The sequence below is a fragment of the Acartia tonsa genome, chromosome 2 (assembly GCF_053477335.1).
Source record: "Acartia tonsa isolate MP-2025a chromosome 2, ASM5347733v1, whole genome shotgun sequence".
In the NCBI taxonomy this organism is placed as follows: domain Eukaryota; kingdom Metazoa; phylum Arthropoda; class Copepoda; order Calanoida; family Acartiidae; genus Acartia; species Acartia tonsa.
In genome coordinates, this window is record NC_137261.1 from 6861659 (window position 1) to 6888765 (window position 27107).

A 27107-nucleotide genomic window follows, 5' to 3' on the forward strand; every position below is an offset into this window, starting at 1 on the left:
AAGTTGAACGCTATTTTTAATTCATATTATTTCATAATCAAAAAGATTTAGTTCTTCAAGGAACAGTGGCACACAGAAGTTTGATCGGATATACATGAAGTAATATGATTTTGAGTATTTTTAAAAGCGAAGTTTTTCTATAATTAGGGTCGGTCCGTCCGTACGTCCGTCCGTCCGTCCGTACGTCCGTCCGTCCGAGATAGATAGCTTTTATTCGTTAATTTAGGCATGTTAGAATTGTCCTATCGATTTAAAACTTTGCATGATGATTCCTGTAGTAGTTGGGTACGATTTAGAAAGCGTAGCAACTCTATAATCATTACCAGAATGTCCGTACGTCCATTTTAAACATTATGATTTTTCTACTTTTTTAACAACAAATTTTTAAGTGTTTTAATTATCCGTTTGATCTGATTTTTGGTATATTGATTCCTGGGACAACAAAGAACAATATTATAAGCGAAGCAACTCTATAATCAAGTCCCAAAATAAAAGTATGCCCATAAACATTATCCTGTTTTTAAGCAGTTTTTCAACAAATTTACCTACAATTTTGATTCGACATTTATACATTTATGTTCCGATTTTTCAGTTCAGATACTATACAAGTGTTAATGTCCGTTTGTCCTACCTTTTCAGTGCTTCGCTTTTATGGATGTTGTCATCCTTGTTTTGCCCTTCCATATCCCTTCGAATATAAAGCCCCTAGATGCTAGGGGCGCATCCGCAAGTTAAAAAATATAATATTGCATTATAAAAATTCAGAATTTTATTTGCTTCATTGTATCCTAATCAAAATTTATTGGTTAAATTCAAAAATTTCGTTCGCACTGCAAAATTTATTTGGACTTAATAATGATCTGCAATAATTATGCACGCGCACAGTTATTTCATTTTTAATTGCGCAGCTACTCTAGAACAATAGTATATCCGTTTTGTATTTTTCTTTAATACAAAGTAGAACGATGTCTGTCTGTTTAATTGTGTGTTTGTTTGTAGCGAAGCGAAGGATCTCGCTAACCGCTAAACCGATTGGGTTCTCCTTTACAGGGTAGCTTGTCATAGGTCCCGGGAAGGTTTATAACTATTTTCTCGGGGGGTGGGACACCCCCAACCCCCCAAAAATGAAAAATATCCCCCCAAAAAATTTTTTCTTTTTCTTTTTAAAACTAAAATTAAAATAGTGGGTTTAACTACCCCCCCCCCCCCAAAAAAAAAAAAATTTTTTTCTTTTTTATTTTAAATAAAATACGAAAAATTGGTTTGATCAAACCTCTTGGGGCAAAGCCCCTAGAGGCTAGGGGCGAAGCCGCTAGTATTATATAAAGTAGTATTTTTTTGTCTGTAGCGAACGTTTTAGGGTCCACTATTTTATAGAACTGTCACATAGGTTTCGAGGTGGTATTGGGCAACTTTTTTTCCCTAAAAAAGTCTAGGTAAGGTTTTTAATACAAAGCACTAGAGGATAAGGCGCAACCGCTAGTAACGTATTTTTATAGTTTAGCTTCGCTTTATTTAAATTCAATGTTTATTAATGTTTTCGTTCTTGATTATTTTCATTATATTGTTTCACATCCTAGTATTTGTTTTAAAAGCAAACAAAATATATTCTATGATAAAAAATAAGTATAATATATCTTTAAAGAAATTTCCTTTATTAATTAATATCGACTGTGTCGACTCTCAGGTTTTTATGAGAAAATAGCTTAAAGACAATAGCAGCGGCCCAACCACGTTGATCCAAATATACTATAGCTCATATTTTAAATGAAGTTAAAGATGTTAAAATTTTTATCTAAATCATTAAAAATTACAAAATTTTTACATTATATAAAAAAATAACATGGTCAGAAACCGAATCATTATTTGTATTTGTAAATTACATATTTTCTCTCGTTTATTTCATTAAATAATTACTATACAAACAAATTAAAGAGTTATATGTTACTAGCGACTTCGCCCCTAGCTTCTAGGGGCTTTGCCCCAATAGGTGTAATTACATCTTCTATTACCTACCCAGCTGAAAAAATGCGAATGGATCGCAAATTTTTGCAAGTAAATGTCGAAATCGCAAAATTCGCACATTTTGCAAAATTCATAATTCGTAAAAAAATGGAGGGGGATTTTTTGTTTATAGGGGAGTTGGGGGTGTCCCAACCCCAAAGAAAATAACCTAAAACCACCACAGGACCAGTAGGTATATTCCCTAAAGAGTAGAATCCAGTTCAGTGGTTACCGAAATCTTAAGGGACAGACGGACAGACATCATTCTACTTTGCACAATAGATAGAATACTTGTTTGATTTGAAAAGTTTAAGGTTTTGGTTCTCAATGAGTAAAAGTAACTAACTTGGTATAGATTGTATAAAAAAATCTAGCTCAATTCAGGAATTTGACGTTTTTGTTATGTGTCTAATTTTACCCTAAAAAGAAAAAGCTTATAGTCAAAATTATGAATATATCTATTTATGGAGGAACCTATCTGAAGAAAATTTAAAAAAAAATTTCAGCCAAAACTGCTTATTATTTAAAGATAATAGGTATATATTGTTCTTCTGCAAATTAGGTTTATTTTTGTCATAGCCTAAAACTGCTCTAGTAGCCGTAGGAAGCTTTCCTTAAAAGCATTAACCAATTTGATATTTTAGAATGCAATTTAACACCTAAAAATGCTCTTTGCATTGATTTACAAAAAAAAAAATGCGCGAATTTTTTTAGCTTAAATATTTGAATATACATAGTAGATAGTCACGGTTGAAAAGTATTCTTAAAATACTGGATCACTTTCACCCTTTGACATCATTGATAGAGACTAAGATTATTTACATTTTCATATCCAATTCAGTAGCGCAGCAATAACAAGATAAGACAAATTTTATACAAAATAAGACAGAAAATCTAAATACAAAGAAAACATTTTTGAAAAAGCAACTAAATATGCTTAAATATCTATTTTATGAAAATTTATCTCCTGTCCTTTGATTGCCTCGGACATTGTGGCGTTTTCCATCAAAGTCCATTGCTTAGCACCGAAAACCCCCCCTCCTACCCTTAATTTGAAACAAAATTTATGTCAGATGATGTTGGGGCCCCTTCGCAGGGTTTAGGCACTCTAAAAAACTCTCCCCCAACACTCCTTATACATATTCATTCATTTCATTTTAATAACAATGGAGAGGGGGTGGTGTAGTGTTCGACAGTCACTTTGTAGGAAAGTACCAACAATCTCATTTACTTTTAGTTTTATTTGTTTTTATGTCACAATTTCAAAGATAAAAACCAGATACGGATTTTTATTTTACTTTCTATAAAAGATATATTCTTTTTTTTGTTGTTTTTTTCCCTTTTTTTTTGCACTTTCAGTATTTTGATTTAGTACTGGGCAAGGACGTTCAATGTTTTTATTTTTTATTTTTGGAGGGGGAAAGGGGTAAAAGTTAAATAGGGTTTATTACGATAAAAGCTATGAAATCCTATAACTAAATTGAAATCAACGTTCTGCAGTTAAATTTTAATCATTAAGCTGCCTTCGACCGCTTTGTTTTGCATCTTAGACTTTGTCTGCAGGTTTAGCTTTTAAAAAAGTCTGCCTGTTAACGGCTGCAGCTGCTGGGCCCTGAATTAAACCTATGAAACGTAACCAAACCACTCACTGTATTACGCATGTAATTGCCTTTCCTTGTAATCAATGAATTTGTAATAGATTGAGAAACTTAGGGATAATAAGATGATGTTTGCTAAATCTTAATTACTAGGCCGAGATAATCCTAGAAGTAAATTACTAATATGTACGTCAACAAGGACAGTTATATATCACACATCAGCGCAGCTTTAGCCTGTGGCAGTTTATGAGTTTAGCAGAAAATAAAATTTTAATTGTAAGGTAATGAAATTAAATCACACTCAATGTATTATTTCTTCCATTTAACCATTTTAATAAAACAATGTAAACTCCCACCACGCCCCCTAATTTTCAATTTATAACAAAATAATGGTAGAGGAAAGCCGTCGTCAGTGCTTTGATAGTGAAGTATTGGACACTTGAGTGTTTGTTTCAAAATATTACTTAAAAGATATTAGTAAAGCATTATTAGTATACACGAAGGACTCCTCCGTGTATAATGACTTTAACGCCAGGCTTTTGAAAGTGTTTCAAGCACGATCTACTTTTCATGTCACCTATTTTCTCATTACCAGGATTTAACTAATTACTATTTCCGTGGGTTAGGGTTCTTACGGATATTTAAAGTAAGATTCATCAGTCATTTACTATAAGCATAATATATAATAGTTTGATTTGTAATTTATGTTATTTCCATGGGATCTTGAACACTTCTCATTTGTTATAAGATTATTTTTACCCTGTGCAGCTCAAAAAAACCTTAATTGTATGTTTATTAAATTTTTTATTAAAAATTCAACCCTTAAAATTAGTGAAATTTGCTTTGATTTTTATATTTTATGTAAAATGTAACTTAAAAGATTCCTTATAAAAATATACATAAATAGAAAAAAATATACAATATATAAATAGCTAGCTAAGTATTTAATACTTACAGAATTTAGTCATTTTGACATAGAAGGCAAAATCGAGCAGGAGTAATTAATTTTTTTTTCGCATAGCGTCATCAATAAATCCTTCAAAGGAGTAAGCATTTCGAATACCCTGTTGCTTATATTTTTCCGGTTGAAGTTAATACTATTGTAGCTATGAACGCTTAGGAAAAACTAAAATAAGGGACTGTAAATTATAGATCTGATACTAGCAAAAAAAATATTAGTTTCTTGAATTTTTTTTGGCTTTTTCATTTTCTAATTAGAAGATATTCAACAACAAAAAATTATGAAACTAAAAAATATTATAAAGCCATTAAAGTATTGAGAAGGGGTTGTAAATTTAATTACACGTGTCTAAACTATAACCCTGATCAACTATATGATAGATCCAATTATCTTTCAACTTCAACTTCGCAAGAGACCTTAATAAATTTAGGTGTAATTATAACAATTATAATTTATTGCAAGGGCAAATAGAATTAGTTCATTCAAGCGTCTAGTTTTTTTAATCTTAGGAAATTTAACTTTCCAACGTCTAATAGTTAATTATTGCATCGTATTATAGACAGCTTTCCGCAGATATTAAAATAAAAAAAAACAGAAGACTACATCCTTCGGCCCCTGGTATTAATTTTATGATTTTTCTTTCATTATTCGTGAAAAATTTTCTATAATACAATGCTATACAGGGTTTTTCATTGTAATGGAGAACTGGTTTTAATCCACCGAATATATATCGGATTCGAAGCCATAATGGAAATTACAATTTTCAGAACATTATCTTTTCCTGCATTATATTGAAACTAGCGGCTTCGCCAAGAGATGGTAAAAAAAGTGTGGAAACCTTCCACAAACGTTACAAAAAAAAAAAAAAAAAATGCACCCTGCGGCAGCCTGTAGCAGAGCAAAATAAAAAATAAGGGGGGGGGGTTGTTTTTGGGGGAGTTGGGGGTGTCCCACCCACCAAGAAAATATCTTAAAATCACCACAGGACCAGTAGGTATATTCCCTGAAGAGAAGAGCCCATTCGGTTCAGCGGTTACCGAGATCTTAAGCTTCAGACGGACAGACAGACGTACAGACATCGTTCTACTTTGTATTATAGATATCTTATTTGAAATCATGTATTCAAATCAATGAATGAATACTTACACATATCATGCATCAGTAAGCCTGAACCCTATTTTAAGTAATCCCTTCGTGACTTAGTTTACTTTAAATATCACTGATTTTGACCTTTCCTACATTTTGTAAAGGGAAAGTTTCAAATAAATTATTCATTTCTTTATCCGTTGAAAGTACATTTACTAAAAATAGGACAACAAATCAAAAAATCAGAGAATATTTGTTTTCGTTTTACTATATCAATAGTATTTTCAAGTATGACTTCAAAACCGATAAATATCCGCTGGATTAGAACCTTTTCTTAGTCATCATGAAAATCATGTATAGCATCTTAGACATTTTCCACGAATATTAAAATGAATTAGTATATTTGATTCCGGTTTTGTTTGCCCTGTCCCTCAGCTCCTCTGGGCTAACAAAACTGGTTTAAGTCTTATTAAAAGCGAAGCTTTTCTATAATTAGGGTCGGTCCGTCCGTCCGTCCGTACGTCCGTCCGTCCGTACGTCCGTCCGTACGTCCGTCCGAGATAGATAGCTTTTATTCGTTAATTTAGGCATGTTAGAATTGTCCTATCGATTTCAAACTTTGCATGATGATTCCTGTAGTAGTTAAGTACGAATTAGAAAGCGTAGCAACTCTATAATCATTACCAGAATGTCCGTACGTCCATTTTAAACATGTTGATTTTTCTACTTTTTTAACAACAAATTTTTATGTGATCTAATTATCCGTTTGATCTGATTTTTGGTATATTGATTCCTGGGGCAACAAAGAACAATATTATAAGCAAAGCAACTCTATAATCAAGTCCTAGAAATGTAAGTATGTCCAAAACATTATCCTGTATCAAGCAGTTTTTCAACAAATTTACTTACAATTTTGCGTCGACTCTTATACTTTTATATTCTGATTATTCAGTTCAGACACTATACAATTGTTTATGTTCGTTTGTCCTACCGTTTCAGTGCTTCGCTTTTATGGATGTTGTCATCCTTGTTATTTTTCATTTCGATATCCGCGCGGGAGAGCTCACTATAATACGATGCGATAATAACTGTTCACTTTGAGCTATAGGGAAGTCAGACAATCGTTAGAATATTTTTCTCTGCAAAACTCTTTGCTTACTTTGCTAATAAGGCATCCTTGTCAGAAAGGCTTGTCTGATTATGCGGTTTAAATGAAGAATAAAATGAATGACAAGATGAAATTATTTTTTTTTCAAGGGCAAAATAATTCAAGTTCATCTCATATTCTAGTAGCAAAAATAAATTCCATCCAGCAAATTTAAAGTAAAATATATTTTATGTTTTGGTCTTTAAATGTTTTTTTTTGATCTACTGCAGTTCACGGTAAAATATTGCTGGTAAGCAATATTTCCAAAAATCTATTAATTATAAAGGCTGCTAGCTGAACGTACAGATCATGCTCGCAACTGTTTTAAGCGGCATAAGAAGGCCTACAAATAATCTGGAATAGCCATAAATCAATAATGCATAATTATCTCGCAGTGCAGAGAAATGCGCGAAAAAGACCTATTTTACGCGATTTTTCTTCAGTGAAGCTTTCCCTGTGCATAATTGGATCTTGGCTATTCCAGATTATTTGTAGGCCTTCTTATGCCGCTTTACATGGTGTGCAAGTATGATCTGCACGTTCAGCCGTTTGGCAGCTAGCAGCCTTTAAAATTCTTAGATTTTTGGAAATATTGCTTACCAGCAATATTTTACCGTGAACTGCAGTAGATCCGTTTTTTTTTAACTCGAAATTTCTTCATTGGATTTAGCAATTTATATCAGGAAAAGACATTTAAAAGTTTTCAACAAATTATATTTTTATTCTGGTTTTTCCATAGTTTTTAATTTTGGAAATTATTGTTTTGACCAAATAACTTTTAATACAGCTAGCTCCCAAACTGCTGGCAGCGCAGTCCGTGTATGCATATCATTAGATTATAACCTGAATTAAAAGGTCTTAAAGGAATCGCTAATAACTAATTACTATAAAGTACACCGCACATAAAAACGCGCGAAATTTTCGCGCGTCTCCTTCCCTTTACAGGGTATCCCTTTATCCCTGATTAAACCTTTGATCTTTGAAGTGTCAGAAGTTAAAGTAAGTAGTCATCTCTTTCTCAGGATAGAGAAATATGCAAAAGATAATTTTTCTCCAGTTTTTTAAAAGCGAAGCTTTTCTATAATTAGGGTCGGTCCGTCCGTCCGTACGTCCGTACGTCCGTCCGTCCGTCCGTCCGAGATAGATAGCTTTTATTCCTTAATTTAGGCATGTTAGAATTGTCCTATCGATTTCAAACTTTGCATGATGATTCCTGTAGTAGTTGGGTGCGATTTAGAAAGCGTAGCAACTCTATAATCATTACCAGAATGTCCGTACGTCCATTTTAAACATGTTTATTTTTCTACTTTTTTAACAACAAATTTTCAAGTGTTTTAATTATCCGTTTGATCTGATTTTTGGTATATTGATTCCTGGGACAACAAAGAACAATATTATAAGCGAAGCAACTCTATAATCAAGTCCAAAAATGTAAGTATGTCCATAAACATTATCCTGTTTTTAAGCAGTTTTTCAACAAATTTACCTACAATTTTGATTCGACATTTATACATTTATGTTCCGATTTTTCAGTTCAGTTATTATACAAGTGTTAATGTCCGTTTGTCCTACCGTTTCAGTGCTTCGCTTTTATGGATGTTGTCATCCTTGTTTAGTTAAAAATTTTTAGAAAAATTTTATGCTTGATATAGTTTAGAGCCTTTGATTGATTTGATTTGATTGATATTATAAACAACTGAACATATATTAGGTAATTAATTAGATAAAAAGTGTAGAGTCACAAACTTAATAGGTTTATTCGGTATTAAAAACAAAAATGCCGAATATTTAACTTTTATTGACCTATCCTTATACCCCTATTTAATCTCTGATTGAAATAAAGTGATGACAGAATGAAGGAAGTGCTAACACTTTTACAGGGATAAAGGTATAAGACAATGGATGATGATTTAATCTTTCACTCTTCTTTAAAAAATTCTGCCTTGGGTAAATCTTAATGAAGAAAGGGATGTAAGCTTATTTAAGCACTATTGTCCCCCTCCTCCCTGACTATAAATACAAATGATCACACACGAATAAGACATGGTAAAATTAAATGTAAAATATTCTGTTTTATGTTGATGTAAAAATAAAAACATGATTAATTCTGAATTTAAAACAAATTTGATAGCTAAAACTATACACGTTGAACCCTAACACTTTTAAAACTTGCATTGAAACTAAGCTTATACATCAAGTAAAAAAAATTGCGTAGTCTTAGAAAAAACATCTAAAGACACAAAATAAAAAAAATAACTTAGTTTATATTAAAAGTTTCACTACCCTTTCTCTCTGATAAAAAAGATTCATCACGGTGACTTGACATGGGGATGACTTCATTATATGACTTTTTCTGCGGATTTCGCACGTTTCTTTATTTTCAACTCAACACAACATTTACCTTGATATTTTATTGTCACTATGACAGGTGTCTCTTTTAACCCACCAAAAAACTTATAACTTTTGCAACTATTAAATTTCAAAATAATTGAAAACACAATGATATATTGTTTATATTTTCGTATCACATAACACAAAGTCAACCAATTACTTGTAGAAATAAAGATCGTGTACCATTTAGACATGAAAAAAAAACAACAGAGAGTTGTACTGGCTATCTTAAAATACTGCTACATTATACGACAACCAATGAAAGAGCTTAAGATTAACATTTAGCCTTAAAAGCATGATTCATTTTACTCAGGCATAACAAATTAATTCAATGTTAAACAAACAAATTTAACATTCTATTTATAAGGTTTGAAAACTTTTAATTAGTAGCAATTTTTGATGCTGTGAGTATTGGTGCAAAAAATATGACGTAACAAAAAAAATAGCCAATGAGAGGCCGTTATTGACCAATGGTAAAATTTATAGTGGCCTCTCATTGGCTAATTTTTTTTGTTACGTCATATTTTTTGCACCAATACTCACAGCATCGCAATTTTTCATCCTTATTTTCTTGACTCCATTTTCTAAAAGTTTCTAAAATTATATATGGTATAAAAACCAACTTTTTTAGCCGGTCCGTAGGCCCCTATGGCTAACAAAACTGATTTTTACCTTGTAGTATTCATTTTAATATATGCGGAAAGTTGTCTATAATATTATGCGATAAATAACTATTATCAGAATGCATGAGGGTAAAGACAAAGGTGTTGTAAATGCCCAATGATGTTAATCAAAATAATTATTTTGGATTCTGTTAGTTTAAATGAATCAATTGAACATCTAGGTTCCAGCATGATTTACAGTCCAATGTCCCCTCTCTCCATGGTTTTAAAGATCCTATGTTAAAATCTTATCAAAAAGTGTAATGTTATACATGTATAGAAATCCAAGCACTAAATTTTTGTACAATTTTAAAGTAAAAAATCTTTCTCTCGTATATACTGATTGAATAATTTTGATAATTGAAATAGTAAAATTATAATTGTATCAGTCAAAATTTTTAGGAGTTTCAATGCAACAACAAAAACTCTGAAATTTCATTCTTTAACATACAACTAGTTTCAATTTTCTTTAAAAATAAGGAGGGAGATGGGGGGGGGGGGGGGTCTGTGTTTTTTGGCACATTGATGGAAAGCGCCGATTAAACTCTATTCACTGACAAACGACAAACATTCACATTTATCTACTTTACTACACTATTTGAAATATGCATAGATGTTATTAATTTACGTTTATAATTACTTTCATCTGCTATTAATATAAATGTCAAGCGTCGGACCAAGCAGCATTAACATTAAACTTATGAAATGGCATTAACTTTTTTTAGCTAGTTGACATGAACACTTACATAAAATTCTCAGCCATTAGATTCATCACTGTTTTTATGCTTAAAATATTTATAATTTATTATGAGAAAACTGTCACTGATTTAAACACGGTTACATTCAAATATAGAAGATTTTTTATACAATGTTGAAATAATAATGTCACTTTTATCTTACTTAATTGCTTTTTGTATTACTAGCGGCTACGCCCCTAGAGGCCTCTAGGAAAACTTGAGAGGAGGGAAGTTGAATTCCAACGGCCAATTTCAAAAGAAAAAAGTTTTTTAAAAATAGTGCGATTTCTATGTTGTGTTCAAGGCTCTACTAATATTTTTTTTAAATCTATTTTTTGTGATTTCTCTTGAGAGGATGGTGGTACTCTCCCCCAAAATAGTTATAAACCTTCCCAGGACATATAAGAAGCTACCCTGTAAAGGAGAACGCAATCGGTTTAGCGGTTAGCGAGATCCTTCGGTACCTAGACAGACACACACACTAGACAAATAGACAAGCACATTCTGTTACTTTATTATAAGGATGTAGTATCTAGTCAAGTCTTATTTGCAGGTTTTGTCCATATTTTAGTTAATTGACCTCTCGGAAATTAATGTATACTTTTGAACTTACATCGTTTGCTAATAATAGGCTTTTAATTGTCCTATTTGACTTATACTCTTGACTTTTATTAGATATAAACGAAAGAAGATTTTTATATATCAAATCTTATATCTTTTAAAAATTTCCCAGTTTATTTTTGTTGTTGAAATAGTTGTGATACAAATTTTGGTTATAATATATATGTAATGATTTACTTGATTTATCCTTATTGAATGATTAAATTTAAGCCTATCTGAATAAGATACAAATAAGATAATACTAATCTGTAGTATGAAAGAATTCAAGGACAATGGGGAATATATAATCTACTGAATGGGATGTAGAATATACGTGGATATTAAGACAGGGGAAAAAATTGCCGTCATTGGTCAGTTCGTTTCTTGGGTAAAGGGGATGGAAGGGAGAATCGTTATTTTAGCCCGCTTCCTGTTTCTCTTTTTATTAGAGAATATAAAAACGTGGTGTAACTTCCAAAGGCATTTTAAAGAAGTTTAGAAAATGAATGAGGATGGGGGAGGGTGGTGAGGGTGGGATAGAAATTTGTAATTCATTGGCATAGCTATCTCTAAATTCCTGGTAAGAATTAAATCAGGATTATCAGATTATATGTTTGGTGGAAAACAATTCCTTATTTGACTTGAAATATCCTTGAGAACTTATAGAATAGGGAATCTATAATACAAAGTAACTTGATGTCTGTTTGTCCGTCTGTCTGTCCGTCTGTCTGTCCGTCCGTCCCTTAAGATCTCGGTAACTACTGAACCGATCGGATTCTACTTTTCAGGGTATATACCTATTGGTCCAGTGGTTGTTTTAAGCTATTTTCTTGGATGTGGGACAACCCCAACCCCCCCAAAAACAAAAAAAATCCCCCCTCCCCCCATTTTTTTGTTTATGGGGAAGTACCACCAGTAGTACTTAATTTTTTATTTATTTATTTTTAATTGCCTCTTGGGGTAAAGCCCCTAGAGGATAAGGGCGAAGCCGCTAGTAATATATATAAACTATAATCCTTGTCGCATATTGAATTTTATATTGTGTATTAGATGTATTTCATACAATAATGAAAAAGACCAATCTATATACAAAAGTAAAAAAGTTTTAACTAACAATCTAAAATTTACATAATAACAATGTTAACTTGCAAATTAGTGTAATCTATAATTTTGTGTGTGGGTGTGTGAATTTGTGTGTGTGTGTGTGATAATATTGTGAAGAAAGCCACCCTTGTTGTTATAATTTGTATGATTGACAACTTTACAATGGTTTTCCTTCGTTTGAACAAACTATTTCATTAATCTTAAAAAAAAATTAGAAAATCGCCAAAAGTTTTCAATTGTTTGTTTGTTTGTGTTATAAATGAGTCTATTTGGTTCCTGGACAAACGCAGGAGTCCTAAACGTCGGAGTGGACAAACGCAGGAGTGTTAAAATATTAATTTGATAAAGTATTTATATTCAGGTTAGGTTAGGTTAAGACATGAATATACAAATAAGCCTCCCGCAGGGGTTATGCATTTAAAAAACCTAAGACCGTCTATTCAAGTGCGAAATAGACTATAACCATAAAAGATTATGATCAAAATAACCATTTAATGATGATTATTACACTACTTAACGACATTTTATTTGTAGTTTTGTAAGGTACATTTTCACAAGGAAAGTTAACACCCTTCAAATTAGATAAAGTTCACACCCTTTCTTACATAGTTGTATGCATATATTATTATTATAGCTAACAACATAATTACTATGAATAGATAATAATAACTTTATAACTTTTAAGTTAGTTCTACTCTACTTATTTTGTAAAGAAATTAAAGAATTATCAGGAGGCTCTTTATTCAGGGTAGTTGAAGGGGTAAGAAAGAGAGCCTAAAACCAGCCTGATAACTTAATCTAAAACTAAAATAGCCTAAAACTCTTTAAGGGATCTATATAAAGCTTCCATAAAATGGAAAACTTTATCATACTTTATTATTATTAGAGGCATCTAAGATCTCAAGAGGTATGAGGGTGGTGGTACTCTTAACCAAAATAGTTATAAACCTCCCTAGGTCCTATAAGAAGTTGCATTGTAAAGGAGAACTATATCTGTTAAGCAGTTAGCAAGATAATTCGGAACAAATACTCTTAGACTTCCTGTTACTTATATATATGGATAATTATAAACATGTCATATAAATAGGAGATATACGATACTTGTGTATATTCCGCTTTAATCTCCAAAAGATCTTGGTGATTTATTAGGAGCTGTTTTAAAAAAAACTTTTTTATCATTTGATGTATTTTATTTTTATTTGTAGACTTATCTTTTACCAATTTAAATAAATTTTTGAATCATTTACTAAATCCATAAAAAATAGTTTGGTTTAAAAATTTGATTTGTTAAATTCTTTACTCCACAAAACTAAAATAATTTGGCCCAATACAGTACAAAAAAATAACTGTAAAATCAACATATGATTCCAAAATTATGACGTAATGACATAAAAAGTTATAAAAACAAGAATATTTCAGTTCAAAAGTAGACAAAAATAAGATTCTAAAAACAGACAAGAAAATATATATCAGTCTGATGTAATATTTCCCAGTACGGCTTCAAACCCGAATGATATCCGGTGTATTAGAAACGGTTCTAGGCCATACTGAAATATCATGTATAGCATCGAATACTGATAATTTACCAAAAATATTAAAATAAAAGTCATACAAGTAATACCAAGTTTTTTAGCCTGGACCTTCGGTCCTTTGGGGCTAACAAACGTTTTCATTTTTATATTCACGGAAAGCTGTCTATAGTACGATGCGATAAATAACTATTATTGGTTTAAGGGGAGGGGTAAGATAAAAATAGATAATAGTTAGATAAACAGTAAGAAATATATGAATATCACATGTTAGACTGACAGACACGGATGAATTGATAAGTTGCTGTGATGCTTAAAGTAATTGAAACACTAATTAATCAACTAGGTTAGGTATTACCTGCCAAAAATAATAAAAAAGAGATAGATTATTTGTTTAATAATATCAATAAAAGAGTAATTGCAATAGATTATAAAAAACTAAACTAAAATTATAAAAAAAACTTTTTATTCGTTTAACTGACGTTGTTTTGATTTCTGATTAGATAACCAACTTTTCATTGAATGACATTTGCCGTGATGTCTGAACTATATATAGAAATAAGATAAACTTGTTTCTACGCAAAAGCATGTTTATGCCCTTTTCTTTTATTGATAGCTCTAGAATATTACTCTATTGCAATGCCTCTATTGTAACATCCTAATGTAGTGTTGCCTTACATAGGCCATATGTTCTATTTTTTTCTGTCTAGCTTACAAAGTCAATAATAGTTTTTTATCGCATCGTATTACAGACAGCTTTACGCGGATATTAATATGAAAAATTATAAGATTAAAAGTCACTAAACATTCTTATATCAAAGTATCATTTTTACTAGAGCACCTAACAGTTTAAATAAAAGATGACTAAATATAAGTATAAATAAATTGCATTTCTAACTAAATATCACACTATGATATTTATGAACAATATCTGCCAAAAAATTTTGCTCATTCTTTATTATTTTATTGAATACAAGTTTGTGTATTTAAACGCACACCGATTTTTGCATAACAACAAAATAGAATTTGCAAAAACAAAATATTAATATTGATTTTGCTTCCGCTAATCTTCCGTGCAAAAAAAACCTGCTGAGGAAGGGTACAAATATTTTATGTCATTCTAGAATATTGCATAAAATCTGACAATTTTGCTCGTAACATCATAAACAAATATTGTGATTTTTTCGTTGTGAGATAATAAAATAAAAAATATTTAATTATTTTTTATAGTTTGGCTTAGAAACTGACTCTCAATCATACTGAAAATTCATGTATTTCAATATATTACTGACAATTTTTCCACGAATACTAAAATAAAACTAGTTTTAATCTTATAATTTTTCCTTTGAATATCCGCGGATAGCTGTCTATAATGCGATGCGTCAATTAACTAATGTTAACTTGTTATCAAACAAGAATGTGTTCGGCCATCGATACGTAATTTTACTTAAGCCATACTTATTTGTATATGAAGGAACTAGCGGCTACGCCCCCTAGAAGCCTCTAGTGGCATTTTCAATGTTCGGTTTTTTATTTCAAATATGCAATTATTTCTATGTTGCGTTCACGTCTCTACGTAAATTTTTTTTCTCAATTTTTTTTGTGATTTCTCTTGGGAGGGTGGTGGTACTCTCCCTAAAAATAGTTAAAAACCTCCCTGGGACCTATAAGAAGCTACCCTATTTAGAAGAACCCGATCGGTTCAGCGGTTAGCGAGATCGTTCGGTACAAACATACAAACACATAAACAGACATACATCCTGTTACTTTATTATAAGGACTAGCGGCTACGCCCCTAGAGACCTCTAGTGGCACTTTAAATGTTTTTTTTATATCTAAAATATGGCTATTTTACGTTTGACGTTTATTTTTCGTTGAACTCTCTTTCTAAAATCGATAAATTTAAAAAAAATAATTTCTCTAGGGAGGGTGGTGGTACCCTCCCCCAAAATAGTTATAAACCTTCCAGGGACATATGAGAATCTACCCTGTTAAGGAGAACCCGATCGGTTCAGCGGTTAGCGAGATCCTTCGGTACAAACATACAAACACACACACAAACACACAGACAAACATCCTGTTACTTTATTATAAGGATAGAAAAAAGTGAATAAAAAGTGTCTCATAAATTGGGATTTTAGAGGTTTACATAACCTAATGATTTTATTTTAGTTTTCCTTTTCAAAATTATGATAAAATAATATATTCCATAGTTTGCATTGAATGCGTCAATCTTGAAATATTTTCATGCATTTACGCACAAACGCACATACATATTCCTGTCTTGTCACTTCCAGGGACAAAGACAAATTTTCCCAGATTTTACTAGATTTAAATAACAATGAAATTTTCAAAAAAAAATAACTATAAAATATTCCATCCTGTATACCGATAGCAGATACGCCCCTAGCATCTAGGGGCTCTGTATTCCAAGGGGCAGAAAGGGATTAGGAAAATATCTTAAAACCATCCAAAGACCTAAATGTAAACTAAATTATCCTAAAACAATCACTGGATCTATGTAAGGCTTACCTAATGTAGAGATCCCAATCGATTCAGTAGATATTAAGATCTTAAGCTTCAGACAAATAACCTTAATACTTTAATACAATGTCTTTAAAAGTGAAAAATGAAAATAAAATTGATTTTGTTATGTAAAAAAACGAATACGTGTTTCAGTTTAGTGCTATATAATATAGAGGTATGTACGTAAATCTGTCTGTGCGTGGAAGTTAGTTTTGACAAATGAGTAATGACTCAATAAATTATTTTTGTAATATGTTGAAATGTATAAGCATATGTATTTTTATGCAACTTATAATAATAACTATCTTCGTCAATTAGTAATAAGATTATATTTCCCTGTTTCTATGAAACGAACTTCAACTTCATATAAAATAAAATTATGTTTATTCATCCATTTAATATTTAACACTCTCTCTCTCTCTTCCTTTCTAATCTAGTAATGATTAAAATTATTCTTCCAAACTTTCAAGATTAATCATGTCCATTATAACTAGCAAATAGAACATTAAACTGTAATACAGATATAGTTTAGAAGCTTTTAGCAATTTTACTTTATTGGGTGGATAATAAACATTATTTGGAAAAATGTAATTTTGATGTAAGGGTAAGGGTGAATATAGGATTAGAACTGCCCTTAATGCTAGGTTCCCATAGGGCTAAAGCTACCATTAATATATAGAAACATTTTTTTGAGCTGAAAAATAGGGATATTACAGTAAGGATCGGGATTGTCTTTCCGTTTAAACGATAGAAAACAAGAAACTTTTAATTTCGATTATGATGGTTTACGGTACGACGGTCGGACACGCCGTAAATGATAATTGATTGCGCTTCTAACGAATAAATGATTTAAATGAAAATAAGAAAGTATTTATTACGGAACTAAACATATTATATAATTAATATTAATGACCCTTTTGTTGTTCTGTAAATAAAGGCTCTTAAAAGTCATTAAAGAATATTTTAACACTTTTTATTAAATTTTTTGTTCTTTCATTTTCCTCATATTGTTTTTATTGACCATAATATATGTTTTGAACATTGAGATTAGATGCTGAATGCTTTTTACTACTTTAAAAACATGTCAAATCTTAAAAACTTTGAAGTTTGGAAGAAAAAAAGTTATTTATTTTAAACAATGCTGAAAAACCTCTAAAATGGCTTGGTTCTTCAGATTATACCCTTTAGTGGATGTCCTTTTAGGCTATAGGCGACACCTTTTTAATAGAGCATTTCTCAATAATCTATCCTTGCCATATACTTTGTAATTAAATCGTCAAAATCACCCCATTTATGACTCACAATTTCCTTGTTTCCTTACACTATATAATAAAGGTACTAAGAAAGAGAGGGAATGTCTGATTGAGCCAATAGGAGAATCGCATCGGAATTTACATTGGATCTCATTGGTTGAAATTATGTACACATTTTCCTACGAAGGCATGTTTTTTTTCATTTCATACATACATAAAAGTCAGCTGTTAACAGTATATTTTCTTAGTAGAAAGCTTTGCGGAATCAGAATTAATTGCCCAAAAATTTCGTTTACAATTTGAAAGCTTGAAACAAAGTTGGATTCTTAAAAAAAAAGTTAGGCTGGCAACTCGCTGGTGAGGCAAAATTATTTTTGTGAAAAATCCTCCAAAATCGAATAAAAAAATTTACAAAAATGAAATAAAATCTTAAGAGGGTTATTAACATATGATTTTGTTTAATTTTTGTAGATTTTTAATGTGCTTTTGGATGATTTTTCACAAAAATAATTTTGCCTCACTATCGAATAGTGAGTCTATCATTTTTTAAGAATCCACATCAGCTTGAGTCGAAAGTAAACAATACTTTTGTCTGCTAGGAATGTTCTCTCTTAGATTTGACGAAAAAAGGGTTCAGAATATTCTTCTACTCTTCTATTTCTATTCACTATATTAACATGTATAATAGAGTATTTCCTGTTCTATTATAATTACATGGACGATAGATATCATTTTCAAGGTTGGTACAGCATGTTTAGTGTTTTTTAAAAAAATAGGTTACATAAATTTAAAGGAATCATCATAAAATCCCAACTATATCAACTACTAGTGGCTTCGCCGCTAGCCTCTTTTGGGGGGTTGGGGGTGTCCCACCCCCCAAGAAAATAGCTAAAAACCATCACAGGACCATTAGGTATAATCCCTGAAAAGTAGAGCCCAATCGGTTAAGCGGTTACTGAGATCTTAAGCTTCAGACGGACAGACAGACGGACAGACATCGTTCTACTTTGTTTTATAGACAGACAGGCGGACAGACATCGTTCTACTTTGTATTATAGATATGTCATAAATTAATAGTGCACATGACGGAATATATGATTTTTAAGATAAAATTATGTATGCATGAAATGTGCAAAATCACATCCTAAAAATTGTATAAATCCTGAAAATTATGTTCGAGGGCCAATTACTTACAGAAAATCATCTAATTTGACCACACAGAGCCAATTATTTTCTTATTTTTATAACATTTGATTAGTTTGGATAATAATAGAATTCATGTTTATGCGTTTAATATATCGATTTTAAAGTTGTCTGGTTTTCATCAAAGAATGTTGTCAAGAAAATAGTTGTCATAAGAAGCATAGTTATTACATTAACCGGGTATAGTCCTTTCCACGACATACCTCCATAAGGGGCGATTCGTCGTATTTTTAAAATGGCTTTTTATAGGTTATTTGAGGTTAGGTTAGGTTATATTGTGTTAGGTGATTGCCCCACAGGGTTAGGTAATTGGCCCCGCAGGGTTAGAGCCCCCCGCAGGGGCTAGAAATAGAAGAAAAGTTACTGTGAAAAATACGAAGAATCGCCCCATATGGAGAGATGTCGTGGAAAGGACTATACCCCATTAACCAAATAAAGGTCAATATTGGCAGGTTTTTTAATTAAATAATTGTAAGTCACATTTTGTTAGCAAGCTCATTGGATTTTAATTAATATACAAGGAACATATTAACGTTGATAGTCGGACCATCGAGCAGCCTGAATTATGTAGTAAGTGTACTTTATGCTATGGAGGGATGACATCGGACTGTAGACCATACTGGTTTACAGTAGGGTTGGGCCGGATATCCGATGTGGCCGGATATCCGGATATTGAAACTATCCGGCCGGATATCCGGCCACACCGGATATCCGGATACCGGATATTGTAACTATCCGGCCGGATATCCGGCCACACCGGATATCCGGCCCAACCCTAGTTTACAGTAAGTTTCATTAACACGATCTTTCATTTATTTGCTCCCAAAAACTTTTGGGGACTTGATTAGTTAGTATAAACTACTAGTGTTCATTTTTCACCAATAATTTAATCTATATAAGGGATAATTTTGTTTCTCGTATTCATTCGAATCCGGTGGACAGGAACCTGTTCTCATCAATACGAAAAAACTATGTCTAGCATCGTATTATAAACCGCTTTCTACGAATATAGAAATGTACAATCATAAGATTAAAACCATTTTTTTAGCCCGTGCCTTCGGCACCTCGGGGCTAAAAAAACTGGGTTTAATTTAATAATTGTACATTCTATATCCGCGGAAAGTAGTTTTTAATACTATGAAAGAAATAACTATCACCATCTATTTATCGTTCATTGTCTTATCCATTAAGTTTGTAAAGGTCAAAAGAAAGCTAATTCAAGTGTCAGCATCTTGATAACATACGCGATGATGGAACAATTCAAATGTCCATAGAATATGATTTTATTAAGATGAAATGAACCTAAATCCTATCTTCTTTAGTAATCAATTTTACAGCAGGAAGTACAAAGTTTGAAAGCCTACATCAATGAAACGGACTAAGATTCTAGATAAAAGAATTGAAGGTTTTTAAATCATAAAATATATTTTTATTAATAATCGTTTTATATGTTTTATAGAATATAATTAGGGTCAGATTTTTGACGTATATTCTTTGGTATTATTAAATTCTGTTCAACAATCGAAAACTATTTTTTTCTACTCCTATTTACTTAAAGGCCTATGTGTGCAATTGCATATAGTAATAAGTTGCGACTTATAGTGGGCCATGATATTCCCCCTACTTTTACTATATATATTTAGTAGCTGTGGGAACATTTGTATATTATACATTCACTAGCATCTTATAGTAATCCTGTATTCAAAGGGGGTAGGAGGGGGTAAACCATAGTCAAGTAAAAAACCAAAAAATACTAGAGCATAAACCAATCCTGGAACCCTTAAATGGAGAACACAAACAGTTGTATGGATAGCGAAATACTATACAAAATGAAAAAAAAACCTTACTACTTTATATATAAAAATAGATTATTTATCTCAGTGCTTGAGTTAAGTAAATACAGCATTAATTTGAACTAACAAGTGGCAGTTTCAAATATTTGTGGCCAGTTAAACATTCTCGTAGCAAAACTTCTCAATAAATCAATTAATGCTGCTTACATTACTATTCCTAATAAATGATTTATTATAAATCATTAAAAAAAAGAAACCTTCAAAGTCTTGATTAATTTCAATTCAATTAAATTTCAAATTTTGAGTTTTATATTGGGTATATTTGAAAAAAACTGAAAAAAAAACTAAGTACAATATATTATAATACATGTATGTATCTAAGTTTAAATTAGTAGATACTATTAATTGACAGTCTCAATGGTTTGAGTGAACTATATGACTAAAATATGTCATGGCTGACAAAATATCGACGCGTCGATAGTATAATGACATTATGACTGACTACATATTTAAATAATAGCTTCACATTTTATTGTTTTTTTGGCATTTTGTAGTTCTACGTATATTCTTATTCTTGTAAGTTACAAGCATCAAATATTACAAAGTCATACTTTTACTATAAATACAATTTTAAGATTAATAGATTTTGACATTTTCAAATTATATAAACAAACAACATAATAAATTACGATACCTTTCTATCGACTGACAAAGTCACTGATATTAATCATGGTAAAAAAGTATTTTTTGTATGTTTTTAATAACATAAGGGTTAGAACTATTCATTCTCCCGTTTATTTTCATCCTTTTCTTCAAATGGACATAAATTTAATTTACATATTCTTAAGTAAATGTAATAGATATCCCTTAGCCCAAACTAAATTTACTTAAATAAAAACAAAACTGATTCTTCTTGCACGCATAAAATTTACCAAAAAAGTTCAACATAAACTAAATGTTTTAATTTTTAAATGGTTGAAAAGTTAAATTGAGGCATTTGGAAAGTTTTAATATCACATAACAAACATGCAATTGAAATAACAAACAAATACTTTTCCAAAAAAAATCACAGAACTTTAAGTAACAGTAGAAATAAAGGATCACAAGCTGATAAATGAACTGTACTGCATTTTTTATTAAAACAGCTTAAAATCAGTCACGCTCAATGTGGCTAACATAAATCAAATTAAAACATGGCAAAATTAAATAATTTTTACTTTTATAGCATAGTAAAAATAAACTTTCTTATGCATTATAAACATTTTCTTTTCTGCATTTTTTTCCTATTTTACAAGGAAAAGTTTATAAACCTAACAAAAATTTTCTAGTCATTAAATTGTAACAATCCCATGTTATAAATTTGGTTAAAAAAATATAATAAGCAAAATATTAATACTAAGTTCTGAGATTAATTTCATAGTTTTCAAAATTCTCCGGTTAAAAATTTTTAAACCTTGAAAATATTCAATTTCACTTTGTCTGACAGTATTATATTATTTGCTAAATCTTGATTGGTTGGTTCAAACTAGCAATAATTCTAATCTACCAACGAGGTTAATTTATTCATCATCAATGGAGTGGTACATAAATTTTTGTCCATTGCTTTACACCTTAAGATCCCAGTTGCTTACATAAAGTACATTACACTTTAAAAATCAATTTAAGTTTTGTTTCTACATACTTAGCACCCTTGGGAGGGAGGGGACATTGGGATGTTTATTAAACTAGTCCCCAAAGTTTTATGATAATGGTTTTTTATTCGTTGGCTTAACATCTTTGGGGACTTTAGTGAATTTTGATTAGTTGATTTATTATGTTTAGTGATCAAACGTTACCATCAATAAGTTTAATCTAAAGAAGGGGTAATTTGTGTATCATCTTTGGGGATGTACAGCAACTTATTGGGCATTGCCTTATCCCTTTAGATCCTTGATTGCACCCTATGATGTTGCAATGTTATGGTTATTGGTCACAAAGAAAAGCATTTTTTTCATAACATAATGATAACATAAAAATTTTTCTAAACAGAGCTGGATCTTTAAATTATTTTAGTGGTGAGCCAGATCGGGGTGAGCCGAATTTCAGCCTATCACAGCGCGGCTTTTCATAAAATTCTGTGCTCTCATTGGTTGAAAGTTGGCTCACCACGATCTGGCTCACTACTAAAATGATTTAAAGATCCAGCTCAGGTGAATAGATAAAAAAATACAACTTTTTCATGATCTAAATGTCACATTTAAATTAAAATATAACAAAAAAACTTTTTATTTTATCTAACTTTTAGTATCTCTATGCTAAATTTTATATTATTAGAACCTGTGCCAACATTTAATTGGATCTTTGACTATTCGCCAATATCGTCGGAAATATTAATACAGCCAAGTCGCTACAAAGAACAGAAAGCAATTTGCTAGCAGACGAAAAAGTTCCCCAAGACTTGACAAGATAGTTGTCTGGGTTATACATCGATACTTTTACAATTATTCCATTTGCAAACTTCTTTTAATTACTATTATCTGCAAATTCGAATATTTTGCACACACTAATCTTGTTTATTTTCAGGACATACCATTATCATCAGAAGAAAATGCAACACTATATCATTACTACCCACACAACCAACATCTTTTCTCATTACCATCATGTGCAAGTCAACAGGTAAACAATTCTTCTTTTTATTTTAAAATAGTATTTCCATTTTATCTAAAAGATGACTTATCCACGATAATACAGGGTTGCTTGATCACGGCCACATATTTTTAAGGGGATAGGGTAACTGGACTGTGGAATCAAACTTTTTATAATTGGACTGGGCTTGCATAAGGCGGCTGTCAATTTCTGATGTTTTTTTTGAAATAGTGCTAAATTCGAATCCAGTCGGACATGCAATAAAAGATTTTCTTTGGGTAACTTTAAAGGTTGCTTATATAAAGTCGCACTGAAACAAAATCTTCCAATTTCGCGCATATGCTATAGTAGTAATCTACAATTATGCTTTTTTTGTCCTTAAATATCCAGATTAATTTTAGGCTTGGTTTTGTCGGTTTTATTGATGTGCAAGCATGCCATCTTGTGTTGTAATTTGATACAAATATAACGATTACAGGTGTGTAATACAGTCTACCTGAGGTTAAACTTTTCCACGCCGTTGTGCGCCTGCCCTGCAGAGGGTGACCCCTGCTCAGCTTCTACGCTCCCAGACGATGGCCACTCCTTCAGGCTGAAGGCGGATAACACAGGAGAGGTAAGGTTTACAACATTTTTATTTATAGAAGCTTCGCTGCGAGTCTTTAGATTGGCCAATCAGTTATTTGATCGGTTATGCAACATCTAAAAAGGAAAGATCAAACTAAAGGTTTAATAGAAAGGTGTAGTTTAGATAGGTGGGAGGTTAAAAATATATATTGAAATTTTCTTTTTTAAATTTTAGCAGGTTTAGAATGGTTGAACTAATCAGAATTAAATATGTTATCTTAAAAATACTTTCATATTATGTTTCAATAAAAGTGACACAAACCGCTAAAATTATATGATTCTCCTTTACACTGAAGTTTCTAATAGGTTCAGAAAAAGTGTGTATTTATTTTGGGGGAGGATACCAACTCTTCTACCCTCCGAAAGAAATCTCCTCCCCTTTTTTTTTCTTTTCAACATTAAATTGTAAATGAAGGGCTGACTCCCCGCAGGCGCCAAGAGGCTTTTTAGCCGCCTGTACTATATAGTATAAAGAATTTAAAGTGTTAATGAAAGTAATAAAATAATGCCAATTGTCTATGTGTCATTTAGTTTGACCTACGGTGTTAATTAAAGTAATTCATACATTATTTTGCAATAGTTATTTCTCGCATCGTATTATAAACGGCTTTTCGCGGATATAGAACGTACAATTATGGGATTAATACTAGTTTTTTAGCCCCTAGGTGCCGAAGGCACCGGCTAAAATAATGGTTTTAATCTTATGATTGTACATTTTTATATTCGTAGAAAGCTGGATATAATACGATGCTAGACATAGTTTTTTCGTATGGATGAGAACCGGTTCCTATCCACCGGATTCGAATGAATACGAGAAAAATACTTTAAATGGTTTATATCGACTATTCAATAAAAGTGACTATTATTGATATTATATCTACATGCAGTTATGATAACAAAAATAATGACTACAGTCTCATAATGATTATAATGAGTTTAATCCTTAATGACAAAGTAAATTTGTTATCTTCTTAAAATCTGTGACTCTAAGGACACATTTTTATACTCTTAATGTTAGCTCATAAAGTACAAGAAAGAATTATAATTACTTCGTACAGTTGTAAAAAGCACAATTGACAATTAAAGAGACATTACTATATTGTATTTTTATTCGGTTCTAAACAAGTTATGAACTTTTTCTTATAAAAAGATATTTTTAACTTTAAGTCACATATCGGAATCGATATATAATTACTTGGATGTTGTATATTTTCGCCTACTCTAATAAAATGGACTTTCCACGTGGCTATTATAACGATACCCCCTCTGAATCCCTTTTATCTCATTCCTTCCCCTCCTACTAGAGGATAGAACTGACCAATAAATGAAGACTAAAGTAGCAACCTATATTGACAACAACATTTATTATATATTATTTTATTATATACATTCATATCGGATAAAATCTAGCCTAATTTTAAAACATTTTTAGATTTATTTTACAGCTGTATATATTTTTCTCGTATTCATTCGAATCCGGTGGATAGGAACCGGTTCTCATCCATACGAAAAAACTATGTCTAGCATCGTATTATATCCAGTTTTCTACGAATATAAAAATGTACAATCATAAGATTAAAACCAGTTTTTTTAGCCGGTGCCTTCGGCACCACGGGGCTAAAAAAAACTAGTTTTAATCTTATAATTGTACATTCTATATCCGCGGAAAGCCGTTTATAATACGATACGAGAAATAACTATTAAAACGTTGGCTATTTGTTAAATTATTACCGTTTATTTTGTTTATTTTTGAAACTTAAATCCAGCTTACCTAGGGTCCCTTTTTCTAATAAATGTAAGTGTAGTCTGAAAAATTCCTAAATTAGTAGAGATACAGGAGTAGGCAAATACCAGATAAACTTTCTTACCAGAATTGAAAATCTACAAATTTTATTGGGTGCTTTTAAGGAAACTTTTATGCTGTTATTGTATTAACACGAAACTATTGACATTAATGTCATTATTATTAGATCATTGTATATTGATAACCAGATTCTAGTAAAGTATGTCGGCCATGACCATTTTATAGCCATATAGCGATTCGTCCTATTTTTAAAATGGCTTTTTATTGGTTACTTTAGGTTAGGTTAGGTGATTGGCCCGCAGGGTTAGATCCCCCCCCCCCCCGCAGGGGCTAGAAATAGGAGAAAAGCTACTGTAAAAATACGAAGAATCGCCCCATAATGTGCGATGTTACGAAAGAGACTATACCCAAAAAATTTAATAGCTAGTCAATGCAACACTGTCAAGTTTGGCAAAGATAAATTGAAAAATTCGGCAATTTAATTACCTTCTATTTACCTTTCCCAGAATGCCTTGTAATTAGTGAGCAATAAAATACTAAAACTTGTTGACAGTTTATTTCCTATTATTATCACACATTTCAGTAATTTATTTATTTACCAATTTAAAGGAAAAATAACTGTTAAGTACTATAGTAAAATATCAAAAATACGTTTTATATATGATAGAATTAAAAATGAGATGTATTTTGTTTAGGCAATTATTTTTTATAATCATGTTTTTTAGATATCCCTCTTGACTTATATTTAATTTTGTGTATACAAATAATAATAATTTTCGTATTTTTTTAATTGAGGGGGTATTTTATGTTTCATTTATCTCAAATTTACTAGCTTGTTTCATATTCAACTCTGAAAAATGTGTAACGCTCAGTCCAGCCTTTCACGAGATCTTCCGGGACACTCACTAACACACACATTCATATAACTTACTACAGTGTGTTTTTTTTATGAGAACTTTTTTGAAAGCAATTTTACCCTACTTATAGTTATCAGAATTTAATGATTAATGGCTTATTTTCTTCGATTTTTATAACCATTTATAGAACATCAAAAAAATATTTCAGTTTTCATTAAAAAAAGTACAGTAAAATCAAAAATTCAAAATCTAGGTGTCAACAACTAAAAATGGTTTCAGCACATTTTTCTAATGCTCAATTCTTCTACTCTTTGCAAGAATGGCTGCAAAACGCTTCAAAGTTGAGATACAGAGTTAAAAATTGATACAGATACTTTTGGGGACATGTACTAGATTATATTAAAGTGTGAAGGCCATATCTCAACCAGGGAGGGAGTACTGGCCCCCTAAAGTGGACTTCTGAAAATCCAATTTTTTTCTTGCAAAGGGTAGAAGATTTGAGCTTAAGAAAAATGCGCTAAAACCTTTTTTAGATGTTGACACCTAAGTTTTGAATTTTTGATTTTACTGTACTTTTTAAACTAAAACTGAAATATT

At 31.1% G+C, this 27107-nt stretch overlaps 1 protein-coding gene across 1 annotated transcript in view; it reads left to right on the forward strand.

Moving 5' to 3' along the window:
- Positions 1-27107, forward strand: part of LOC145335111 (uncharacterized) — an 85035-nt gene that overhangs the window by 32874 nt on the left and 25054 nt on the right. Inside the window, exons 3-4 of the mRNA XM_080180841.1 lie at positions 23157-23252; positions 23701-23838. Of these exons, the coding sequence (XP_080036967.1) occupies positions 23157-23252; positions 23701-23838 (234 nt within the window). The remainder of the gene's footprint in view (positions 1-23156; positions 23253-23700; positions 23839-27107) is intronic.